This window comes from Harpegnathos saltator, unplaced genomic scaffold, assembly GCF_003227715.2.
Source record: "Harpegnathos saltator strain DR-91 unplaced genomic scaffold, Hsal_v8.6 scaffold182, whole genome shotgun sequence".
Classification (NCBI taxonomy): Eukaryota; Metazoa; Arthropoda; class Insecta; order Hymenoptera; family Formicidae; genus Harpegnathos; species Harpegnathos saltator.
In genome coordinates this window covers 1,466,996-1,484,058 of record NW_020229964.1, presented here as the reverse complement: position 1 = coordinate 1,484,058, position 17,063 = coordinate 1,466,996, and the positions used below count along the sequence as shown (strand labels likewise).

The following is a 17,063-nucleotide window of genomic DNA, read 5'->3' as shown; positions in this document are numbered from 1 at the left end:
GGACGCGTTTCGCCAGGCAGTCGCGCGCTCGTAAATTAACGGCTAACGTCTCGCGCATTCGACGTTAATTATCGCCCGCTCGCGCCCGCGCGGGCGTTTTAATAGTACGAGTACAAATACCCGCGGAAAGTCATTATTGCAGTCTGTTTTTCCGGCGACGGCCCGATAGCGGAGCAACCGCCGCGGAGCGATCTTGCTTTAATCTGTCGCTCCTGCAGTTTTTGCGGCAGTGGCTCGGCGAGGCCGAGTGCCGTGATATTAATCCTTAAAAGCTATCACCAAAGAAAATCTCATCAATGCTATTATGGGTGAAATTTCAATTTCCGGTATATATTTTTGTTCATTTTAGCAGTCAAAAGAGTCCAACACACAGATGCGATTAATTATATATTTTATTATTATTGGATATCAGGTGTAAAAAGTAGAGGAGTAATTGCTCGCAGCAGATTTATCATTTAATTAAGTGAAAACAATATTCGCATGAAATTTCATCCACGATAGTCTTTAACCACTTCGTTGGCATTGACGCACTTTTGCGCACATCGTTTATTTTTTTATTGACTGATCCGATTTTCGTAAAAATTCGTACTCTAAGGTTTCCGAGGTTACTGAATAAAAATTTGAAGTCAAGATGGCAATTCAAAATGACGGATCCAAAATAGCGGACTAAAAAAATTAAAAATCTGTCTGATTATTATGAAACTCGATATCTGGAAGTTTTTCAGGTGACTGAATAAGAATTTAAAGTCAAAATATGGCAATTCAAAATGACGGATCCAAAATGGCACACTAAAAAATAAAAATCTATTTGATTATTATGAAACTCGGTATCTGGGAGTTTTTCAGGTGACTGAATAAAAATTTGAGGTCAAAATATGGCAATTCAAAATGGTGGATCCAAAATATTTCTTCATTAAATTTCTAAAAAAAATCTATTCGCTATATTACATATATTGTCTTGAATTTTCAAATTTTAAATTCAAATTCGTTTTCAGCAACCTAGAAAACTTCTAAATATCGATATTTTCGCAATAATCAAAACAATTTCTTTTTTTTGACTATATTGGTTCTACCATTTTGAATCTTGAAATTCATATTCAGCAACTTGGAAAACTTCTACATATCGAATTTCATGAAAAATTAGATACATTTTTTGGTCGCCATTTTGGATTCGCCATTTTGAATTTTCATATTTTGACCTCAAATTCGTAATCAGCCATCCGAAAAACATTTTAATACCGACGCTAATAAAAATCAAGCATGATTTATATGTTGCCATTTTGGGTCAGTTGATGCTATTTCTCAATGCCAACGAAGTGGTTAAGGATTAAGTGATCTTCTGATGAAGCCTTTGCGTCCGTCGCGCCACAGAGTGATCGGCCGCTCGTTTCTGCCGAGAGAGAATCGCTCATGTATAACGCCCGCCGTTCTCAAATGGGGCGCTTTTGTACTGTTTAACGTTATCTTCACGTTAGCCTCATACCGTGAGGGAAACTTGCCTCATATCACTTTGTGCAGTCGTGGACACGGAACTTCGGGATGTATCCATCTGGTGTCACGGGAAATTTGCTCTCTAATGTCCTACCATAGAGTATAAGAACTCTGTTGGAGATTCTGGTAGACTATTGTATTGAATGCTTGCAAAAGTTCGCGTCCGATGTTTAGATATCTGTTTACAATTAACAGTAAAAAGCCATACGTATTCATTTTAATTTAAAAATATCGGCCGTCATTGCCAGCTCTTTCAAGCAATTGTCTAATCCTATTTCTAAACAATGAGATTTTCGGACCCACTTTCGGGCTTCTTCGGCATTAGCAAATTGTGTACCGTGTTGCATCGATCTGAATAAATGAAAATTAGATGAGGCCTGTTGCAAAATCGGTTTAGGAAATTTTGATTTTAGTTGTAAAGTTGATAGACCTTGATTGACCTTAAACTAACTTAGATGCATTTCGTAATTGGTCAGCTGATCACGCGATTAGTTTCGTGAAACTATTTCTGTTAGCGAGTGGGACATAACTTGGACGTTCACAGCCATGTACTATTTCTGTTTACCAACTTACAGTTTTAGCTATTAATTTTACAATATTAGATAAAAAATGGGTAGTTTTTTTATTAGAGAAAAAGGTGGTATATTAGATATGGCCCTCTGTTCACATTTTGTATAATAACTTGGTCAATAATCAATATTTTAAAGTGAGAACGATTACATTTGTCACAGTGTTGTTTAATCGATTATAAACTCAAATTTACATGTTTATTACTTAAAATGTTATTTATAAAAATGTGGCAACATAGCATAATGAGTCAGCGAAAAAATAAGATGGTAATGTGGCCTCTCACTAAAGGTGATAAAAAAAATTGATTTTGAAATAACACAAAGTGTTTAATTATGAAATTATACATTTATTCAAATTAAACTCTTACGGGAAATAATAATGAATAAAATTGCGAATTTTTAAAATGGATATTGATTTATTAGGAAATATAATCCGCCAAAAAGACAGCAGTGTGGTGCAAACATGAATGTAACATGAGTGTGGGCTATAGATTAGAATCGACTTATCGAATAATTACTTTGGTATAAAAATCTCGAAAAAGAAACAGTATTTTTATGAACACTCTTACAGGACCACATTAGCAAAATGTCACGTTATTTCATTTATCTTTGCATAATTTGAGAGATATGCAGCCGAATAAAATGTCAAGTAACAAACAAAGTGCTCAATTGTACATATATTTGTGTGATAATTCAAGTTTAAAAATAATGAGAAAACATGTCTAATTAAATGCTAAAATGTACCGTGAAAAACATTTCCTTACGCTCGAAAGTAAATATTCATTATAAAAAGTATTAGCTATTGTGTAGTGATATATTAACGTCACTGCATTAACGGCGAATTACTAAACAAATGATTCCATAAATAATTACTGGAATTCGCTACCTAATAATGAAGATATTGAAAGGGGCCATGATATTTATAAGGATCATAACGCCACCTTGTCCTCTATTTGTTATCTTGATTACCGAACCTTTCGATCGTAAAGTCAATCGTATGAAATCAGCTGATCAATTATGGAACGTATATGAGTTAGTTTAAAGCTTACCAACTTTATAACTAAAACCAAAGTTTCCGAAACCGATTTCGCAACAGGCCTAAAGCCGTAATCACACTGGCGATTGCCGTTTGGATTGCGATTGCGATTGACGATTGACGATTAAAATAGAGCATTGTCTAAATCTCAATCACCAATCTCAATCGGTGCTAGTTTTGCCCTGATTGGTTGAAAAGTAATCGCCAATCAAAATCGCAATCCAATCGGCAATCGCTAGTGTGATTACTGCTTAATGTCTGGTCATTAGTAAGCGTTTAATTTCTGATTAAAACAAAAGAGCATACAGTAGTAGACTTTATATTTCATTTTTATCTCCAAGAAAAATGAGGTTATGTTGTTACTTGAGGTACCGTACATAAATTTTAAGGTCATGATTAAGCATCTTAAATTAATAAAGCTTCGTGAAAAGAAAAAACAAAACCGTCAACTCGCGGTAACTTCTGCTTATTTGCAATCCGACAAACTTTTGCAAACAAAATATTACTCGAGATACTTCTCTATATCTTCTATTATTCTATGTTGCTCTGGGATACAAATTCCCCTATGGCGCAAGACAGTTGCGTTCCGAAACTCGGCGAAAAAATTGCACAGGCAATCTAGTCGTGTCCGCCTCGCCTACGATCGCACATAGACCCCGACGTAGCACCCGCTTCATTCCCCCCCCCGAGCTAAAAGTCTCCATCTCGTTGGAGATGGGATTTGCCGAACGGTTGCTCTTGAAATGTGAAAAGCTGCCTCCGGAGCGGCTCCGCTCGGCGTCGAGGACGGGGCGAGTCTGGACTCAGCTGAGCACGTGTCCTCTCTTGGGTTTCAGGGGACCTAAGGTTGCCGGGACCCGGACCAGGCCCGGTGAGATGCACCCTCCGAAAGCACAAGCCGAACCGAAAGCCACGCACGCCGTTCACGACCTCGCAGCTGTTGTCGTTGGAGAAAAAGTTCCGCGAGAAACAGTACCTGACGATAGCCGAGAGAGCCGAGTTCTCGAATTCCCTTCAGCTCACGGAGACGCAGGTGAGACGCCCGGCTCGCGAGCAATTAACCCTCTTTGGCCGTCGCTGCGCGATGGGAGGGAAGGGACGGGAGGGGGCGGTACGGTGAAGGGAGCCGCGAGGAGTCGCAGCGGCGTAAACAGCGAGAGATTAATAATCGTGAATTTTATGCGAACATTCAAGAGAGCTAAGAAGAGCATAGCGAGCGAGTTTACGGTCGACCCGTTAAGTCTGGCGCGTTTGTAACGCAAACGAAAAGGCAGGGAGACATGTTTGCTCGTTATCTGATAAGCGCGAGGCGCACCGAGCGAGAAAGGAAGACATTAGCGTTCGGAAATTGACGTTCAATCGACGGAGCACTCTTGGATCAGCGAGTGCTTAATCAATGAAGATCGCCACGGTTCGTTTACTAAATTAATTTTGTTAGACGACGGCAAACATGTTAATGACAGTTGCCTTGAGGCCGAGAGGTGCCACTTGCGCGCTGGCGCTTAAAGGCGCTCTTTACGCTTTTTCGTTTTATACGCGGGAACAGAGCGAAGAGACAGGGAGGGAGGGGGAGGGAGAGAAAGAGAGTGAGAATTTTAATTGCACGTGCCGGTTACTCCCTCATTATAAACATTATTATCTGTGATTCTTTCCGCGTGAACTATCGCCGTTCTCCGCGCGACATGTGTAACAGCCAGGCCGTTATCGCGCCGGTTAGCGTGCCAAGATACACTTTGCGCATTCGTTACAATGCATCAGCCTGAAATGAAGCTACGTCGCATTCATTTGCTTAGATAAGCTACGATTACCCCGACCGATCTCTCCTACGTGTCGTTTAACCCGCTGAACCGCTCCTTCGCTCCCGCCCGGCGCTCCTCCTCTCATTATTCACCGACGGACAAAGAGGTATGTCCACAATTCAACTCGCGAACCGTGAACGCGACGTCCGTCTCTCCTTCGCGTTCTCCATGGTCTTATGGAATAACTTATCACTTCGTTAAAACCCTCGAGAGCTGTCACCAAACCGGAAGAAACTCACGTCAATGCTATCACGGGCGAGAAATTTCACCCCGGTGTATATTTTTTTTATTTTAGAAACTAAAAGAGTCAAACAGAGATGCAACTGAATGTCTTATTATTTTTTAATATCGGATGAAAAGGAGAGAAGTTATTGTTGTGCAGCGGATAACTTAACGTTTGATAAGATTGAAAAATGCTTACGCGCGCATGTCTCTTGGTTTTCGCGTCGGTCGCGATGATGACGTTGTAAGAGGATTTCGGAATAACTCGGGCGATATAACGAATATAACGGGTGACAGTTTCGCTTAACAATCCGCTTGGTCGCGTTTAACTTTAGTCCGCGCGGGAAAAGCAATACCGTTTGTGTAGCCGTTTATTTCCGCTACCTGGGAGGGGCAGGGGCCAAATTGCGATAGAAAACTCGGAGCTGTGGAAAAATTTCTGTAGGTTTCTCATTAGTCAATTGCACGAACTGAGATCTTTCCGTGTGCGAACATTTTCTACATAGAGCGAGGCACTCCATGAATACAATCTTTTTTCTTTTTATAATTATTGTTTCTCCGATCAAAGATAATTATATATAATTATATGAAATTATATATAATTATATACAGGATGCTTCAGAAATAGTTGGCCAAACTTTAAGAGCATATTTCACTCATTGTAAGAATGAAAAAAAGTCATATAAACATGGGTTCGGAAACGCTTCCTTTCCAAGTTATAAACAATTCTTTATTTCAGCCGCGCTGCTCGAGAAGTTCCTGAATAATAATCACATCAATAGGTGGATTGATAGAGGAGGACCCATCGCTTGGTCTGCACGTTCTTCCGATTTAAACCCTTTGGATTTTTATTTATGGGGACATCTTAAGATTTTCATTTATTCCTGTTGCTACTGTGGAAGTACTCCGAAATCGTATTATCGTTTCGTGTGACAAAGTACGAAATACTCCGGGAATTTTTGAACGTCTTCGACAATCCATGCGACATCGATGCGAGGCATGCATCAATGCGGGAGGAAATCATTTCCAGCAATTTATGTAATGAAATGTTCTTGCAGTTCAAATGTTAAAGCCTGTAAGTAAATAAGAAATGTTTATAACTTGGAAAGGAAGCATTTCCGAATGTTTACGTGACTTTTTTTCATCCTTACAATGAGTGGAATATGCTCTTAAAATTTGGCCAACAATTTCTAAAGCACTCTGTATATAAATTATATATCATATATGTGGTCCATGTATGAATTTATTCTCTATATGATCATCTTTATAATTACATCAAATTATGCACGTTCACATTGAAAAACGCTGTTAAACGAAGAAAAGAAGAATTATATGTCTACATCACGGACTGCCGAAAACACGAGCAGTTTCATTGTATTTGTACAACATCATTTCTTCAGTGCAAGTAGACAATTACGTATGTTTATACAAGTTATATAAGGTCAATCAACGAGAAGATAAAAAAGAAGCTTCAATAGAATATACAACATGTATAGACTTTTATTTAAATTTTTTTATATTTTCGAATTTTTAACCGAATATTTATCATTTATATTTCCAAAAAAAATATTCATCATGCAAAAGTTGTAGGGTTTTAGATGATACATTACATAGTAAAATATGACCTTGAATAGTCTTGTCAAAGTTATATAAAGATGACTGAAATTTTAAATCTTTTTGTGATCTCGTAAACGTCACTCCAGGTTATACTACTTTTGTTGTGTAATGCGTCGCTTCAAATCATACACACCTTTTGCACGGAACATTTTCTTCGGAAATACTTATTTTTCGACATATTAAGAGTTCTCAACATTTTCTATACACCCGTATAAACAGAAAATACAAAAAAAGTTTACATACATTATGTATTCTACTCGAGCTTTTCTTTCACTTTCTAGTTGGTTGATCTTACCTTTTGACACACCCTGTACATGGCCATATAGAGATATATTTGTATATAATCATATATAATGATTTTTCGCTTATTGCCAGAAAGATGAAAAAGGTTGTAGCAAGCACGGTGGAAAATCGAAATAATTAAAATAATATCCCATCGAAATAATTAAAATAATAATAAGAACAAACAAAATATCCATTCATCGTTCAACCCTCAAAATTCATCGAAATACCCAACAGAGGACCGCGGCGATTGGCGTCGCGCGTAGAGAGCATCATGATAATCACCGCATATCGAGGTGGTCATGCGCGCGCATTTTCGAAACAACTGCTCGTTAACCCTCTTGCGGTTCTATTTATTGGCAGAAATTGGTATCAAAATGGTTCAATTTTTTCTGCGGAGGAAAATATTTACTTTTATGTTTCATAATAGTTTTTCAATGTGCTGATTTCAAATTTGAGGTTATTGTTGCAAAATTCAAAATGACGGATTAAAAATGGCAGACCTGAAAGTAATAAATCTTACCCCGAGTCAAACTCGGGTCTAACTTAGACCGAGTCTGCAATGGTGATTTAAGCTTTAAACCATAAAAAATTAACCAACGGCAATCGATTATTTTCCTTACATTCAACTGTAATTGGTTAATTTCTTATAGCTTAAAGCTTAAATTACCTATTATAGACCGAGACTAAGCCGATTAAAAACTCTATCGGGCCGGAGCGATTTCGTAACACGAGCACCCGGCAGCAGCTCCTCCTCGCGGCCGAAGCGCCAAGCGTCGCAAATTAGCCAGCGATTCAGAGTGACAGCTGCGCAAGCGGCGGAATTCGCGAACGACTGTGCAAATAACAATTAAACGCGATTTAGCGTTTAGTCCGGCCGCGCGCTAAGCAGACCCGTTATCTCGCCGGCTCTCTCGACACGTCGATAATCCTCATCGCGTACGTCAACGCACCGCACTAACGCGAGCCTAATGACACGCTAAAATCATGCACGCACGCACGATTGTTTTTATTTGCCGCGCCTTCTCGGCGCGCAGGCGCGCGCTACGTGAATCGACGATGTCGCGCTCATGTTTGCCGATGGTAAATCCACGTTCGGCGTTTAAGGTCATTCTACAATACGTGTCGTAAGTTGTAAGCCGTAAGAATTGGTAAATCACAGTCGATTATTACAAAAATAATCGGCTATAATTGGTCAGTTCTTACAGCTTACAGCTTACAACACATATTGTAGAGTGACCTTTAACACGACGTCGACGGCCGACGGTGACGGAATACGGTTGCGCAATATTCGTTAAACGGCCGCTGTTACGGGATATAATTGGCGCGTCGGCGGGATTTCATGAATCTTAAAACGGGATCTACAATAGAAGTCGTAAAATCCTAAAAGTCGCAAGGTCGTAAAAAAATTGGCCAGTCACAATTGATCATTCTTCGATTGCAAGGAGAATAATTGACTGCGATTGGTCAATTTTCTTACTTTGCAACTTTAGGACTTTACGACTTTTGTTGTAGACCCTGCTTGACTCTTCGAGTCGAGCTGGGTTCACCGAACGACGTGCTGTGAGGGAAGCGTGCAATCGCGCTGCGGGGATGGAGGGAGAGGGGAAGTAGCGATGATCGCTACTGTCGACCTGACCCGTCACATCGGCCTTGTGTTCCAGGTGAAGATCTGGTTTCAAAACCGACGGGCCAAGGCGAAGCGGCTGCAGGAGGCGGAGATAGAGAAGCTGCGACTGTCCGCGAGACCGTTGCTGCACCCGAGTTTTGGCTCAGGACTCATGTTCTCCGGAGTGGGTCCGCCCGGCACCCCGGGGGTGCCGCCCTTCATCGCGGCCGCCATGGCCAGGCACACTCACGCCGCGGCGGCGGCGGCCATGTTCATGGGGCCGCCTGGACACCGGCCTTAATAATGACACGAGACATCATCGACGTCGTCGCGTGACGAGCCGGCTAGCCGTTTGCCGAGCCAGACTCTGTTGATGCGGGGTTCGTGAGCCCGCAGGAGCAATCCGAGAGAATCCGAGAGAGGAGATCGAGGTGGTCTCGGTGGCTCGAGAGGGACTTGAAGAGCTAGCGAGCGAAACTTCAGGAGGCGTTAAGGAGGAGCCAAGGATACGACCGGAGGACTCGAGGATTCGGGAACTTACGAGAAGAAAGCCCAAGTTTCGAAGGTCGAGGCAGCTTCGAGGTCCAAGGTCCTGCTGAAGAGGACGCGATCCATAAGCCACACCGCGCACAGTTGAGGCGATAGTTATCCCCGCGAGTGACCTTCTTATTTCTATTTCGAAGAGAGGATTGTCCGCTCTTATTAGTCCAACCTCCGACCGGTTGTCGGGTCTTCCACGGGATCGCCGAGGAATTGGAATCCGCCGTTTAGCGTTGAAAGAGTCGAAATTGGCTGGAAACGGCTGGGAAACGGCTCGGCTCGCGCGTTAACCCGGACGCCTTATCGCCCGCGATGTACGGATAATCGAAATTCCAACACGGTTGGAGGGCAGGAGGATCCTGAGGAGGAGCTATCGGAGATCTGTAACTCTAGGAGCATCGTCATAACTTTCCCGAAAGGACACGGAAGGACACGTGTCGGCGCCTGCGGCGGGCGCTCCCGACGCTTTGATCTCAAGAGAACACATAGAAATGTACATAGTGTAAATAAGGTACGCGTTCGTACGGTAATTATGGGTGTACGTATGTATATACACACATGTACAGGACGTTGCAGTTCGACCGACGGCGGTCAGGAGGAATCGCGAGGGGGCGGCGAGTGTGCTCGAGGGTGTCGATCTGAAGGAGTCGGGGAGACCCGGCACGAAAGAGGGAGTCTCCGCTCCCGGATTTATTTTCAATACGGACCGGCCGGAGGAGAACGCGGACGTCGGAAGAATGTAGGAAAATAGTCGTTTCCCCTGGGAACAATTGTCCGGCTGCTAAATCGAGAGATGATCGCGTTTGTGTTCCCCGAAAATATCATTTTGATTCTTTCGAGGCGGAAGGTAAATCGCGCAGTGAGATTCGGCCGAGTAATGTCGAGCGTTCCTTCAGTGGTCGTCGTGCGCGAAAAGGACGAGCTCTGCTCTGGTCTTCCTCTCGAAGCGTATTCCGTAACTCACTCGGCCCGGGCGTCCCTTCAGACTTGCCGAATTCTCCGCGCGCGGCGCAAACGAGGCGGGAGTGCGTGTAAATTACGTGTCAGCTTGTAACGAGCGAGAAAGAGAGAGAGAGAGAGAGAGAGAGAGAGAAGGAGAAAAACGGAATCGTTCGTAGGCAGTCGAAGCTAATACGAATACGGCGAGGTTCTCAACGTACCTACGCGCCCTGTATAAATGTAAGATGATAATTTATCCATGGAAGTATATATATATATATATATATAATATATATATATTTAATATATATATATATATATATATATTATAGCGAAATAAAAATGATTTCAGTATTTACCAGTCCCGTCGATCTTTTCAACCCCCCGACGCGCTCGTACCAATCATGCGGCGGTGGATCGTTCCAAAAAGAAAAAAAAGAAAAATAGGGGAGGGGAAGCAATAACTTTCCCCGAGACACCGGCTAAAGAGGATTAACCCTTTGTTGCACGTTTTTTTCTAATGAATATAATTTTGTGAAACTTGTTACTCGGGAATTTTTAGGGTCGCTGAATACAAATCCGATATGAAAAATACGAAATTCGAACTGGCGGATCCAATATGGCGGGTGGAATTTTCAAAATCAATCGAATTCGCTTGAAATTTGTTATTTAAGGGTTATTTTCGTGGTTGCTAATTACAAATTCGTCATCGAAAATTCGAAATGCCAGAGCTATGACGGATGTGTACGGCAGGGTTTGGTTGACATTAACATTTTCAAATTGAATTGTTTCATTTCTATAATTATGTTTGCCATATAAGATCTGTCATTTTGAATTTTTATTTTTCATACCGGATTCGTATTCGTAGCGACTTTAAAAACCCCCGAATAACAAGTTTCAAGCAAAGCAAGTATATGCTTATGCACAGAGAGAACGATTTAGTTGAATCTAACAAATGCTTATTTGGAATAGTCGAAATAAATTTTTTGATTGATCGAACAAAATTTTGTTTGACGCAACAAAAACATTTCGTTGGAACTAAGCTGCGACAAAATATTTTTGTTGCGTCAAACAAAACTTCGTTCGATCAATCAAAAAATTTATTCGGACTATTCCAAATAAGCATTTGTTAAATTCAATTAAATCGTTCTCTCTGTGTATTAATAACAAATTACTTATTTGAAATGGCGCTAAAAGTTGATGTATTAGTTGGAGGAACATTTTAGTAGCCCAGTAGCAAATATGCTAAAGAAATATGTGAAAAATTTAAATCATTGGAAAAACAAGCTTGGATGATAGGTGGCACTCTGGGAGGACCACTATGCAGCAAAGGGTTAACGTTAACGCAGTGAGCGGTCGCTCTCGACGGCGGCCCTCCGTAAATTTGCAAATAATACCGTGACCCAATTGATCGCGGGCGTAACCCTCTCCCCAAATAAGGCATCATATAGAATCAGGACGAAGAGAGAGGAGGAGGGGGGACCCACAGGGGGGTTGCCCGGCGCAATCGAATGTATCGCACAGTCATCGGCGAGCGGCTTCATATATGGCAAGTAGTCGATCCGGTGGTATAAGGCGGCCGAAAGTGTTCGCCAGATAATTAGAAATATGTTAATCCGCCGTGGCTGCTAATTGGTTTTTGACTAAATTTTTAATTAAGTCTTAAGCCGGGGCGGCGCGCTGATTTATCGAGCAGAGAGAGAGAGAGAGAGAGAGAGCGAGAGAGAGAGAAAGAGAGAGAGAGAGAGAGAGAGAGAGAGAGAGAGAGAGAGAGAGAGAGAGGAGATGGAGGGGGGCAAGCCGTGGCTAATTATAAAATATATATTCGGAGCGAACACCGACACGTATCTACGGCGCTCTCTCGTTTGTCGTTATCATATTTGTACGTGCACCTGTCTCGCTTTGCGGTGTGTGGCCATAGGCGCCTGCAGCTCGTTTCTTCGCTGCGAGAAAGACAGAGGGATCAAGAGAGAGATGGTCTCGCGACGTAATCTTCGCCGTAATCGCCGCGTCATTCTCGCATCTCGGGCGAACGAGTGACGTTTCCACCGTGATGCGATTGTTAGTGATCAACGTTCGATTTATCCCGACGAAGCCGTCCCGCGGTGTCGTTATTTTCGTGGCGGGGAAAAATTCGCAGGTAAAAATTCGCGAGGTACCAAAGTGCGCGGTCGCGATGGTGAGACGAATTAGCGGGGGGAAATACGTTAGTGAAATCGGAGATGAGAGAGAGAGAGAGAGAGAGAGAGAGAGAGAGAGAGAGAGAGACAGAGAGAAAGAGAAAGCAGCCTTCGTCGCGGTATATCCTTTCAATCTGAACCAACGAACGATGAGAGTATTCGGCTTCGCAAATTTGCGGCTTCCCAAGTGAGCCTGAAATTTCCGAAAACGGACCGGCCGAGGAGAGTCCTCGCGGACACTGCCAAAGGACGCGAGGCCGCCAATAGCGAAGCGCGAGGAAAGATCCTTGCAGAGCGACGATTCGCGTGGCCGTTAAAGGCCTCGCAAACAGGCGCCAGATATTCGCGTATACATCGGAAGCCGTTCGGAACGAACCCCCCCCCCTCCCCCGCCGCGTTCCCTAAAGCCTCTCCCGGCCGCCGCCGTTACGGCACGACCTCAGTCGGCGCTCCCATATAGATGAAATTTATGTGCCAGGCCGGCCGATCCTACGCATGCGGCCACATTGAGCGCTGACAATTAATTAAAGAATAATTTCTTGTCTTCGCGATACCCGGAGGAGCGCGTCGCCAGTTGGCGTCCAATTATGCCCCGGGACCGGAGCGGAATACCAAGCAGGCCCCGTCGACGACACCGGAGGACGGCTCGCCGGGCTGTTCTGCTGTAAAGGCACCTCGTCTCGCGAGTAGTAACGCCGTTAACAACGCGATCCATAAAGCGCGCACGAGCGCGCGGCAGGAACAACGCCCCGTGTCTTAATTAGCGGGGCACAATGGCGTTCCTGAGCAGCTCGCCGCCTACGAGGTGACCCCGCAGAAGAATCCCACAAGAGTCGACCGCCGGAAAACTCCCCGAGCCGAGCTCGAATGCTGATGTTTGCTATTTGCAATCCTCGCCGTCGACTCTGTGCAACTTTGCTCCACTTCTCGCCAAATAATAACAATATTAATAATAAGGGCTTCCGAAAACCATCCACGCTATATTGCCCTGAATTTTGAAAAAAATATTCGATATGATTTCAGACGAGTGCCCTTGAGTAGATTTTCACCGCGAAAGAAGTTTAATAGAGGAGAAAGCGGTATTATGGCCATTCTCAATGTCTCCGTTATTAGGTAGCGAATTCCAGTTATTACTTATGGAATCATTTGTTTAGTAGTTAGCGCAGTGGCGTTAATATATCAATACGCAATAGCTAGCACTTTTAATAACGCATTTTTACTTTCGAGCATTTCGAAATGTTTTACACGATACATTTTAGCATTCAATTATATTCATTATTATTCTCCTTCTAAGATCAATTTGAATAAATGTATAATTTCGTTACTAAACACTTTGTGTTATTTTAAACAAAATTAATTTTTTGTATCAGTTTTAGTGGGAGGCGACATTACACCACCCCACTTTCTCGTTGACCCATTATGCTATGTTGCCACATTTTTATAAGTAACCTCCCAAGTAATGAACATTACGTAAATTTGAGTCTATAATCGATTAAACAACACTGTGATAAATGTAATCACTCAGTTATCATTTTCAAATATTGATTATTGACAAAGTTATTGTACAAAACGTGAATAGAGAGCCACAATACTACCTTCTCCTCTACTAAAAATATTTAAATAACATTATATATTGCTGTTATAACGTCAGCTTACTTCCTCAGATAAGTCTACGTGCAGTGATTGTATATTTGTTTACAGGATCTGAATAGAAAGTTTACGACTGTAAGTCATCGATGATTTTTGTGCATTATAAGCGATATAAATATATGAATCTTATATTTATCGCTGTGATACAAGTTAGGTTAGGTTAGATTATTTTAATACACCATAGACTCATTAATTTAACTCATTAAGGCAGGAATTTAATAGACATTTATTTATTATTAAAAAAAAAGAATATCTTAGATAAATTTTTATTTAATTTTATCTGGCAAAGTAGTACAATAATAACAGTGATATATAATATTATTTAAATATTTTTTTCATTAAACCTATTTTCCAATAAAAATCCTTTTGGGGACTTTTTTTGACATCGTTTGGATGTATTTTAGTTAAAATTGGTAGCAATGGGGCGTAAGTGGTTTTTAGAAGTTTATCCAGTAATAATAATTTATACATCTAATAATATAAATAATATAATTAATTTACTTATAGTAATAAATAATATATTGTAATAATAATAATAGTAAAATGATTGATATTTAAATTAAATAATATAATAATAATAATAATAATAATATAATCAGTATCTATACGTTAGACACAAAGGCACGAGGAATTTCACAAAGTGAAGACCGTGAAGAATGAACGAGGGGAGGGGAAAAGATGAAGTGCGACGGAGGGCGCTCGCCCTTTGATCGCGCGTGTACGTTTTCGCGGTTTCGTGGCCCTCACTCTCACTCGATAATAAAAGAGAACGCTGCGCGCTGCGTCTTTTCTTTTTTCATAACTTCGCAGGCGTTACAGAGTCAGAGGCGCCCGTAGAGGAGACTCGAAACGAGCCGGCGCGCGGAGACGCATACGTGGCGAACAAGGTGGAAGGCCGGAAGGCTCCGCCCGAGCGAGAGAGAAAGAGAGAGAGGAGGAGGCGGCAGGGGGGAAATATTCACGGTTAACGCGTGCATCGAAAGCAGGGCTCCACTCATTCAGTTTATCCAAATTAATTGGTCGTAAATTAAGCGGCCGGTCTGACGAGCGGCGGACGATGAAGAAAGCGGGAGGATGGTGCCGGCTGAGGATCGGAGAGGGACCTAGAGAGGAAGAGAGATGAATGAGCGGCAGAAAAAAGACCAGATACACCGAGGGGGGATGCGAATGGACGCTGAGCGAATGGAGCGGAGGAGAGACAGAGAGGAAGCAGGAGGTATTAGCAGACGAGAGAAAAGGCAAATTAAGAAAAAACTGAAAGGGTAGAAGTAAAAAGGAGGGACGCGGCGGGGGAGGGGGGGCTAACTGTCCGGGGGACAGTAGCGCATCGACACGCCATTATGTGGCGACTGGGACTAATTTATACAAGGGAAAGACGAGGACGCGCCATGGAAAGTCAATCCGCGTGCGGCGGAAAGAAAGAGAGAAAAGGAGGCCCCAGTGGCATTATTTAAGGACAGGAGCCTCGTCCTAATTGGAGAGCTGCCACTGTTTCAACCGATGTACGTACCGGCCGCTCGTAATCGTAACTGCGGTCAGAGAGAACTAGAAACGGAGACGACCTAGCGAAACGCAAAGCAAATTATATTCTCGTCCGCGACTTCTGATCGCAAATTCGCGCGCAAATAAGTGGGAAACGTTGCAAGTGCCGGAAGTGTTACGGCCGCGCGACGATGAGCAGAAACCTCCAACAGGCGTGGCTTCTTGTTAGTACGAATGGTCGCGACGTGTCTCGGAGGGAGATACAAGTGAAATTTTCTCGGCAAATGTATTAGTTGACTAAAAAAGTTTGTGCAATTTTTGCTTGAGCTCGATGCAATCAGTTGCCGAATCTTACAGCGCAGATTTGCGTCGATTAATTGGTGAGCTTCTTCGTGGCATGTGGTTTGTGACTATTCACCCTTTTAAAATGTTGGAACGAGTATCATTCGAGCATGTTGGCTTTATAAACTGAAGCTCAGGTCGAGTAACACTTGGAGAAGACGTGCTGAAGAAACCGGGCTGCACGGAAGCGGTTTAAAAAATTTTCTCCTGGCGATGAATCACTCGACGGTGAACCACCGGTAAGAAGACTCTCCGTTATTGATAATAAAGAGTTATCAATTATTTTACTTATACAGAGTGTAACAAAAAGGTCGGGACACTCGGTTATTTCGGAAACGTGACGTTTTGCAAAAAAATGTTTCATACAAGAATTATAGGGCTTCAAAGGATCTATTTACTGACGCTATGAATTTGACCTTGGGATGACTTTGAAAAGCCCAGTCAAGATCAACATAAAAATCTTAAATGGAAACCCCAATCTTTTATTACACCGTCTTTTTCTATTAATTAATTAATTTGAACAACTTTTGTCTAAAATATTTTTTTATCTGCCTAATATTTTTTGAGATATTTAAGGAAAACTTGAGAACTTTTCCAATATTTAACTTACGATATCTCGCTAACTATTTGTCAGAAGAAAGTATAATACGAGACTTTTTTGCTCTATTTAATCTCAAGAATATATCCAATGGCGCCCTGATTTTTGTTAATTTGATGATTTTGAAATTTCCAAAAATCAGTAAGTGCGGTGAAAATAATGATTATTCAATGTTGTATTGAGGAAATTCGAGACATGAAACTGTGTGTGTCTTAGATACCGCGTGTCTGTGGGGGGCTTATAAAACGTGGACTTCTCTGAAAGAGACGAACCGCGCTCGACGATCGTTTTATCGTCATTCCTTTCCCCTGAAGTCGTCACGCGTCTTCCGCTACCTTGTACACAGGTTTCGAATTTAGTGTTATTTTTTAGCGAATTTACCGCTCGCACTCGGAATGCGTATACGCAGCTCGTGCACTTTTACGGGTGTCGCGCGCGTGCACGGGAGGATGTGTCTCGATAAAATCGTAGAGGAGTGAAATAAACGCGTCGCCGCGCACGGGCCGCCATAAATCGGGCGCATCGGTAAGCGGCAGCGCGGGTCATGTGACGTTGCCGGTAATTGCCGGCGAGATGAATCGAGACGAAATCCCGTTTCCGACTTCGTAGAAAATTTACGAAGCCGATCACGGCGTCGGAGAGCGTTTACGGCGAGAAAGTTATCCGCTGCGGCCGCAAGAAAGTAGCGGCTGCGATGCAAACGCGCG

General features: G+C 42.5%; 1 protein-coding gene across 1 annotated transcript in view; it reads left to right on the top strand.

Annotated features, from left to right (window-relative positions):
- Msx (homeobox protein Msx) overlaps positions 1 to 10,364 on the top strand; it is a 28,730-nt gene extending 18,366 nt beyond the window's left edge. Inside the window, exons 2-3 of the mRNA XM_011139950.2 lie at positions 3,933 to 4,129; positions 8,681 to 10,364. Of these exons, the coding sequence (XP_011138252.1) occupies positions 3,933 to 4,129; positions 8,681 to 8,926 (443 nt within the window). The 3' untranslated portion in view covers positions 8,927 to 10,364. The remainder of the gene's footprint in view (positions 1 to 3,932; positions 4,130 to 8,680) is intronic.
- The last annotated feature ends 6,699 nt before the right edge of the window (positions 10,365 to 17,063 follow it).